Here is an 8,481-nt window from a genome sequence, read left to right on the forward strand (position 1 = left end):
GAAATAAACACCGAACAATCTGTTTATTATTACTATTACTATTATTTTGCAAAAAAAAAAGCATTGGCAGAGATCGTTTAAAATATTTATAAAATTTGAATCTGAAAGGACATGCACTCAAGTTCAAGATTTATCTCAACTTAAGTTACACGACAGACTTTCTCAAAAAGAAAAAAAGAAAAAAAATACACGTCAGATTGTAAGCAAGTTTTAGTAATTAATTTATGCTTATCCAGTATTTTAAAACAAATCGACAAATTCATTTATTTAGGCAATATTCAATCATATTAATCTAAAATTCACACCAACCAATAATTAATCGGAAGGCGTTAAAATGATTAAAACTTATATCGTTAATTAAAAATTAGATGCCAACCAAGTATTTATAAATATTTTTTTTCTTTTCACTTATAAACACTTAAAAAATCAATTCAAATACGACTTTTTATCTTAAGTATTTGTTAAATTTAACAAGAAAGTTATTCAACCTATGTATTAGTGACGTAATTCAAATCTTTTTATTCCTATTATATTAAAAAAGAAAATCATAAATCTCCCTTATAACAAAATTTAGATAAGAAGGACAAAATTTTAGGATTTGAAAAAGTAATCATTTTGAGGCCTATTCAATTTTTCATAAAAATTGATTGAATGTTAGGTTAGGAGTGTTAATTCATAATCGACAAAATTATCAATATTTTTCTTCATCCAATTAAAACTATCATCTTTGAAAAGTAGGTGTATATAATAGATGTGTTTACCATCCAATTTTGAGTACAATATGGAATATTAGATAAAAAACCTAATCTATTGAGAAGAATATCATACTAATTGTCGTTGGGTTAAGTTTACTTTAACATTTAAAAATTAATTTTGACTATATAATTATTCTTTCAGACATGAAATTGCATGAATATTTGATTTCCTCTCCATTCAAATAAAAGATATAGATATTTCTTTATTTAAAACCCTCTCTCTATATATTTCTGGCTCAACAATAATAAAAAAAAGGGAGATTGAGCCTATCGATTCTTAAGGTGATAAATTAATGTCTTTATTCACTAAATTATGATCGAACTAACCTCCACTTCATTATATTTGAGATTGAAAAATATCTATATTTATCTACTCTTTTAAAAGGTAAAAAAGAAGGATAAATTGTAAAAACTATCATTAAAGTATGATAGTAGTTGCAAATATACCCTCAAAATTTAAATGTTAAAAATTGGACCCTCAATCTTTTGCAATTGTTATAATTGAAGGTTCAATTTTTATTAATTGGTGGTCTAATTTCTATAATTATTGTAAGTTTAAGGGTCTAATTTTAATATACGTAAAAGTTTAATGATCTAATTTTTACGATCGAAAGTTTGAGGGTGTAATTATAATTACCAATTATACTTTAGGATTGGTTTTTGTAATTTGACGAAGAAAAAAAATTTAAAATATTCATGCAATATTTTATTTTCCTTACATGGAAAATAATATAGTAAATAAATTAAGAGGGAAAAAAGTTGGAAGTTTGGAGGGAGGTGGGGCTATGAAGAATTGTCCGGCGATAGCGAAAAGGAAGGCGAAGGCGCGTGAATTTCTCCGTCTCTTTCTCAGACAACTGCTTCCAATTTCCGCCATTAACGCTCTTCTCTTTCCCCACGTGTCTCTTCTTCTTCACCTTCTTCTTCTTCTCTCTCATTCTCTCTCTCTCTCTCTCTCTCTCTCTTTTTCACTCACTCATTCACTTCACTGGGTTTTCCCCATTTTCCCAATTCCTGCTTTTAGCTTCTTTGTTCTCATCTATTCTCTGTCTTCATACACATTCCAACTCCATTTCAAAAACTCCCAATTACCTATCTTCTTCAACCTCACCAAAATCCCATCTCCACCCTTCATGCTTCTTCACACCCCCCACTGAGATTCATTAGGCAGCGGCTATTGGGTGTTTTCGTGATGTTCATCAAATTCTTATTCAAAAAGGATGTTCGCAAGATTCTCAAGCGCAAAGATAGCGATGCCGGCCAAAAGGGTACTTTCTTTTGTTTGAATTTTGGTAGTTTTGCGAATTTCACCCTTCTTTTTCGGATTGTTGCTTAGCAATTTTGGCTCCTTATTCAACTGCTTGTTGATAGAGCGCTTTAAAATCAATGTAGAAAGCCCCAATTGGGAGAGAGAGGTTTTGGTTATATAGAAGTATAACCACTTCTCAAACAGGCGCTCTCCGTTTCTTTTTCTCTCGCCATGAAGGGCGTTGTGCCTTTGATCAGACTGGCTAGGGGCTTTGGTACTCCATTATTATGCTAAAATGCATCTAGTGACCTTTAGTGTTTTTTTTTTTTTTTTTTTTTATTGGCATTGTGCTAATGCGTTTGTAGTGAATCAGATCTGAACTTTTCTTAGCCATTTTGGTTTTGAGTGCTCAGGAGCTGCTATGTTTTGTGATATTTAGCAAACTGGAAGTATTAAAACTGGTTGCCCACTGTGAAACCTTCCTCCTCATTATCTATTTATGTCCACTATTATTGTGTTTAAGGAGTTGCATGTGTCAAGACAATGGGCATCAAACTTTTTTACTCTTCAGAATGAGTGAATGATCCTCACATTGTTGTGTTTTCCCCTTTCTTTTGTTTGCTTATACTTGATATGGTTTATGTCTTTTTACGAGGAAGTTGCTTTAAGGCATGTTTGGGAATGATTTTGAAAGTGTTCAAATCGCATTTGTCACGTTTAAAATCACTCCCACAGATGCTTCTAATCCTTCCAAATTGGTATAATTGAAGGCATGTATGCAAGTGATTTTGAATATGACAAAAAGGGATCTTAACTATTTTAGAATCACTTTCAAATATGTCCTTAGTATAGTTTTGATAGATTACTTCGTTCTATAGTTGTTCTTTCCTTAGACGAGTTCTTTTGATGGAATTGGTTTTTACTGGTAATAGTAGGAAGTTTATTGTTTGTGTAGTATAGTATAAGATGTAATCAGTCATTTATACTAAATGAAGGTTCTTCAATCCATGAAATCTTCGTCTTGTTTCACTTTCCAACTTACATTATTGGTCAAATTTGTAATTTCAGGAAGATCTCTGGAGGATTTGCGAGGATCATTATTTAGCAAATTTCGCTCACCTGAAGGTGCCAAGCGTCAGCAGCAACGTTCCTGTGGTCCTGCTGTTGCTCTTACATTCAATTTCTTCGTTGCAGTTAGTATTATTTTCATGAATAAATTGGTTGGTATTCCAATGCCTATCTAATGTCAATATTTTTACCTTTGAACTCCATTGGATTGTCACCTTTCTATCTAGTAACTCTGATGGCTTTTTTCTTCGTCTGTGTTGTCTCAGGTGCTTAAAACTGTCGGCTTTAAATTTCCAATATTTCTCAGTTTCATTCACTATTTCATTAGCTGGATGTTGATGGCTATTTTCAACTTTTTCTCTATCCTTCCTGCATCTCCTCTATCCAAGACTACCCGTTCATCTACTCTACTTACACTTGGTTTAGTTATGTCCCTATCTACAGGGCTTGCTAATGTAAGCTTGAAATATAATAGGTGAGAATCAACAATCCTCTTTTCCTTGATAGATTGTTTCCTGACATTCTGAATGCTAATGTCAATTCTCCAGTGTGGGTTTTTATCAGATGGCAAAGATTGCTGTAACTCCGTCAATTGTACTGGCAGAATTTATATTATATGGAAAGAAAGTTTCTTTCTTGAAGGTAAACCAAACTCCTTTTAATATATGTGCTTTTTTTAGATCTACTGAAGTTTTTGTGTACTCTCTCGGAAGCTGTCATGACTTACCTATTACAGTATCACAAACTCTAAAAGAGAAATTTGGGTCTGGCCCATACCATCTGAATCAGAAAAGCCTCTTTATTGGGATTTATGAAAGACTAGTATCTAACTTTTCAAATCTATGGTATCATATCTTGAAGCACGGAGTCCTAGACGTTTTGATCTCTATGCAAAAGAGGAAAATGTTCAATGCCATCTCAAAGTGAATTTTACTAAACTCATAGTTGAGTTATACTTATAAGTTATATCTTAATCATTCTTTGTCCTCTCTTTCGAAAACAAATTTTACAGACATCCAATAATGACTGAGAAAGTTGATACTTTTCTTTGGTGAGATGTCTACTGTGCCGTAGTTGAGCAAATTTGAGATTAGCTGAGAGAGGATAGAATTATCATTTCGAAGTATCGTGCTTGAGAAGATTGAACTGCATTAGAAATTTCTTCTAGCACTTTTATTAATGAGAAAATTTTAAATCAGTTGATGAAAGAAAGATCTATGTAATATTTTCAAAATCTATGTCATATTGGGTCATTGGCATTTAATCAAACCCTGACAAACCCATCTCGTCATGGGCTGGGAGGGGACTTTGTAATAGGGTAAGGTCTATGAATTGATAGCTTTGCATTCCAATTGTATATAATTTTTCAACTAAAGTGCGATTCAAATGCAAAAGTGCAGTTGAAGTTGGTATTGGATGTGAAATTTTGAGAGCAAGTGAAGTAATGTAACATTATTATGGCATTGATCTCTCCCCTGACATCAAGGTAGTCCTCTGAATGCAATGGGTGGCACACTAAAGAATCCATTTAAATGAAATGGACTGAAGTCAAGCTCTTTAACATAAAATGCTAATATATGCAAGTCCAAATTTTGATGCTTTTAGTGTTGCCCTTTTGCTTTAATTTGTGGACTTCTTAAAAAAAAAAAAGAATATTAAATACTAGCAGAGAGAATTATGCATTCTTGTTTGCAAAGGCTTGGAGGATGAATAACAGGGGTAAAATGAGGACGAGAACAACTCTGAAATTATTTACCAGACACCTTCCTTAACTATCCTTCCCCATTCAAATTAATGGCATAGGGTTTTTCCTCTCCCTTTGCAGTTTAACAGCTCAGGAGTCCAAAATGTTTGTCTGGTGTTGTCATTCTGGTAGCTTCAGATGTATTGAGCAGTTTTTTTGGGATGATATTGCTCAATGGATTATGCTATGCATTGATATACCATTAGCTTTTATCCTGAATTCTGATAAATCTTCTCTCTATCACCAAGGTCCTAGCACTTGTGGTGGTGTCCGTTGGTGTTGCTGTGGCCACGGTTACTGATCTGCAGTTTGATCTCTTTGGTGCTTGCATTGCATTAGCATGGATCATTCCTAGTGCAGTTAATAAAATTCTTTGGTCCAGTCTGCAACAGCAGGAGAATTGGACAGCAATGGCGTATGTCAAATACCCATCATGCATTAATCATTTATCTTATTATCTTTTTCATGTTGCATACCAACAAGGGATTGAATCTGATATTGAAACTTGTTTCATAGGTTAATGTGGAAGACAACACCTATTACATTGTGCGGTTTTATTGCTTTAATACCTTTCTTAGACCCGCCTGGTGTTACATCTTTCAATTGGAGCTACTATAATACACTCGCTATTCTGCTTTCAGCAATTCTGGGTTTCTTGCTTCAGTGGTCGGGTGCCTTAGCCCTCGGGTATGTGAACACAGCTATTCTCTGTTTTTCATCAAGCAACAGGTTTGGTCTTAATATATTCTGACAGTTTTTTCAAGCGTTATATATGCTTTTAGATGCACGGTATGTGGTAAGGGGCAAAATAGTGTCATATATTCAGTTCCCAATTTTCTATTGTCGTATAATAACAACCTAACTGGCAAGGTGTAATCTAAGAAGCCTATCCTTCTGGATTAAGTGAACTTTGAATATGATCGTAAACTTGTCAATTGTAAATCATTGGATACTTGTGGAAATTCAATGCTATGTGATGGTTTTTAGCTTTTTACCTATGTGTCACTCAAGAAACCAAAGGAAGTTGTTTCTTTGGCTTTCTTTTACGCCCTGTTTCTTAATACAAATATCCTATCTGTACCTCCATAAGGCTAGTGAAATCTTGTTTCGTCCCATGCATCATTTAGGGTTTGTCATATGATAAAGGAGATCAATTGTGTGTGAGAAGAAGGTTCATGAATGTTTTGTGCATAAAACTAACAGTTTCCAAGGGATCTTAAATTACTGCGTAAACGGTCATGTATAGGTAAAAAGTTAGGTCAGTCCTGTCTTATTCTAGGCTATTCTCCACACTGTTTTCAGTGAGAAATAAAATATCATGGATGAAATAAAATATAGATGGCAAGGACATGCAAAATATGAAGCCAAAGGAGTTACAAGCAGCCAAAAAAAAAAAAAATCTTGGCACTAAGAAAAGGAACACCTCTGGTGATCCTCCCAGAATCTATAACGCTACTTCCTAGCAATAATTTTCCAAGGGCTTTTCTAAGTAGTAAGTTATGATGACCTAAGTTCCATTCCAACTGTGAGGACTGAGGAGAAATAACAAACTTGCTTACGTTGAATTTATTTCAAGGAACCACGTTTCTCTCATGATTAGTTAATGCTACAATTCTTCATGTGAAGCTACTTCTTTGTTTCTTTTATCATGTATCTGGATGCCAACTACTTGAATAATTCTGTTGAAGGCTGGAACTATAGATCTAGTACCACCATGTTAGGATACACCCAACAAGAAATCTCAAAGAAACAGAAAAGAGTAATATCTAACAATATTAAGAGAAGTTGCAATATAGCCATAGCATTTTGAGATGGCCATCTATCTCTCAAAGTCTTACATTGGAAACTCTCACCAAAATGATTCACCCCTTCTTAGGTCCCCAACTCCTATTTATAGTCAAGTAACCCTAACTAATTATTCTTACGCTCCTAGTACTGTTCTACTAATATTACCAATTTATATCCTTGCTAGTACTTCCATCATAGATTGATTTCCATGTCATCGAGGTTAACTATTTTCAGATTACCTAAGTTGGCCTTATGATTTTCTGTTATGCTTAAAATTTTCTTTGAGATGAGGTTAGTTTGTGCATCTTGTGTTTGTGAGTTTGGACTATTTTCGTATGTTTGAAATAATCAAAATATGAATATTAATTTGTTTGAAAGGATTGATACGCCAAGATGAACTACTGGTTATATGGTGAACTCTAAAATTTTCTTTGTAATTTATTGCATATTTTCCATTTAGAAAATCTGTCTTTCAGTTGCTGCTATCAAATGATTAACTGCGTGAATTTAATCATTCAATTGCCATACAATGGAAAGATATTGCTGACCCGATTGGTAAAAGAGCAGGCAAGTGCAATTGTGCAGAAGCACTTGAATATCCTAATGAATTCTCTGAATTTTCATCCAATCTGTCCAACTGACTAGCATGTATTTGTTGAATGTTGAGTATTACTTGTTGGTATTGGTTGTCTATGGTCCAACATTTTTTCATCTCAACTAAAAGCTTAATTTTGTTGCATTGGGAAGTTGTCTCTTACAGTTCAGTCATATCCTAAAAGATGATAGGGTATATGATATTAGCCTGATAACCCCAAATTTCAGTACTTTGAGGTATGGATCTGCTTCTATTAATTTTTAGTTTTCTGAATTCTACAGGGCTACGTCTGCTGTCAGCCATGTTGTACTCGGACAGTTTAAAACCTGCGTCATTCTTCTTGGGAACTACTATCTGTTTAATGCTGATCCTGGCAAAACTAGTATATGCGGCGCGTTCACAGCTATAATGGGAATGTCTGTTTATACCTACCTTAACTTGAGACAGCAACAAACCAAAATATCTAAACAAGCTTCCTCTTTTCCGAAATCTAAGCTTAGCAAGGAAAATGGAAGCTCTCATGACGAGAAATTTGGGGAGGAGTCTGTTTAAGCTGGGAGATGAACAATTTGAGTGGCATAAAGTTAAGGATATCTGTCAATACTTCGCAGGCATTTCATTGATTTGTTTTTAGCTAACTCTTTCATTTTTATGCAGTTAGAGAGTAGGGATATATGCATGTTAATATGAGTACACTGCTTAATTTTTTATTGCATAGTAATTTGTTAGTCAGGATCCGGAAAGCAATTCTCTGCTTCATAATCTTTTATTCTCTTGCAATTTTTTTCCTGACTTGAGAGTCGTTAAACTATTAACTATACAATGTAGAAATGAAATATATGTTGAAGCCATTACATTTTTTGCTTCATTCTTGTGCAACAACAAAGCTCCTGTTAAATTTTGATTATTTTGGCAGCTCATTCTTGGCTTGAGGTGCTGTGAACTATTGGCCATGGCCTTTTACTCTTTGTTGATTGCCTCCAATGTGTAATGATTAGAGGCATTCAATTGGTATAATTACTGAACATGTTGAGATAGTTTTGCTAAATGGGACTTGGGTTGTAATTGTTTTTTAGAATAGAAGATGCTTGTGTTTTTAAGCATTTTTAGACCAATATTGAAGCATTGGGATGTATACGTTGAAGAAGATGAAATCTTCCCAAAAAAGATTCTTCCTTTGGTTCTGGTCCCTTGTAGAAGCTTAACTACTCATGATAAGATTCAGAGGAAACTTAAAAACAGCTCCTTGGCTCCCTCTACGTGTTGTCTTTGCTTGAAAGAT

The 8,481-nt window shown here is 34.0% G+C and overlaps 1 protein-coding gene across 1 annotated transcript; it reads left to right on the plus strand.

Moving 5' to 3' along the window:
- Positions 1 to 1,495: 1,495 nt before the first annotated feature.
- Positions 1,496 to 8,067, plus strand: LOC120071195 (nucleotide-sugar uncharacterized transporter 1). Its single transcript, XM_039023315.2, has 7 exons — positions 1,496 to 2,023; positions 3,073 to 3,224; positions 3,339 to 3,547; positions 3,621 to 3,714; positions 5,065 to 5,231; positions 5,333 to 5,503; positions 7,481 to 8,067. The coding sequence occupies exons 1-7, from the start codon at positions 1,948 to 1,950 to the stop codon at positions 7,749 to 7,751; spliced, it is 1,140 nt and encodes a 379-aa protein (XP_038879243.1). The 5' UTR covers positions 1,496 to 1,947; the 3' UTR covers positions 7,752 to 8,067.
- The last annotated feature ends 414 nt before the right edge of the window (positions 8,068 to 8,481 follow it).

This window comes from Benincasa hispida, chromosome 2 (assembly GCF_027475165.1).
Source record: "Benincasa hispida cultivar pf3 chromosome 2, pf3_genome.v1.1, whole genome shotgun sequence".
In the NCBI taxonomy this organism is placed as follows: Eukaryota; Viridiplantae; Streptophyta; class Magnoliopsida; order Cucurbitales; family Cucurbitaceae; genus Benincasa; species Benincasa hispida.

Coding starts and splice junctions, on each gene's coding strand:
- LOC120071195 (XM_039023315.2), top strand. CDS start 1,948: ATGTTCATCAAATTCTTATTCAAAAAGGATGTTCGCAAGATTCTCAAG. Junction 3,715..5,064: donor AGAAAGTTTCTTTCTTGAAG/GTAAACCAAACT, acceptor TCTATCACCAAG/GTCCTAGCACTTGTGGTGGT. Junction 5,504..7,480: donor TCGGGTGCCTTAGCCCTCGG/GTATGTGAACAC, acceptor TGAATTCTACAG/GGCTACGTCTGCTGTCAGCC.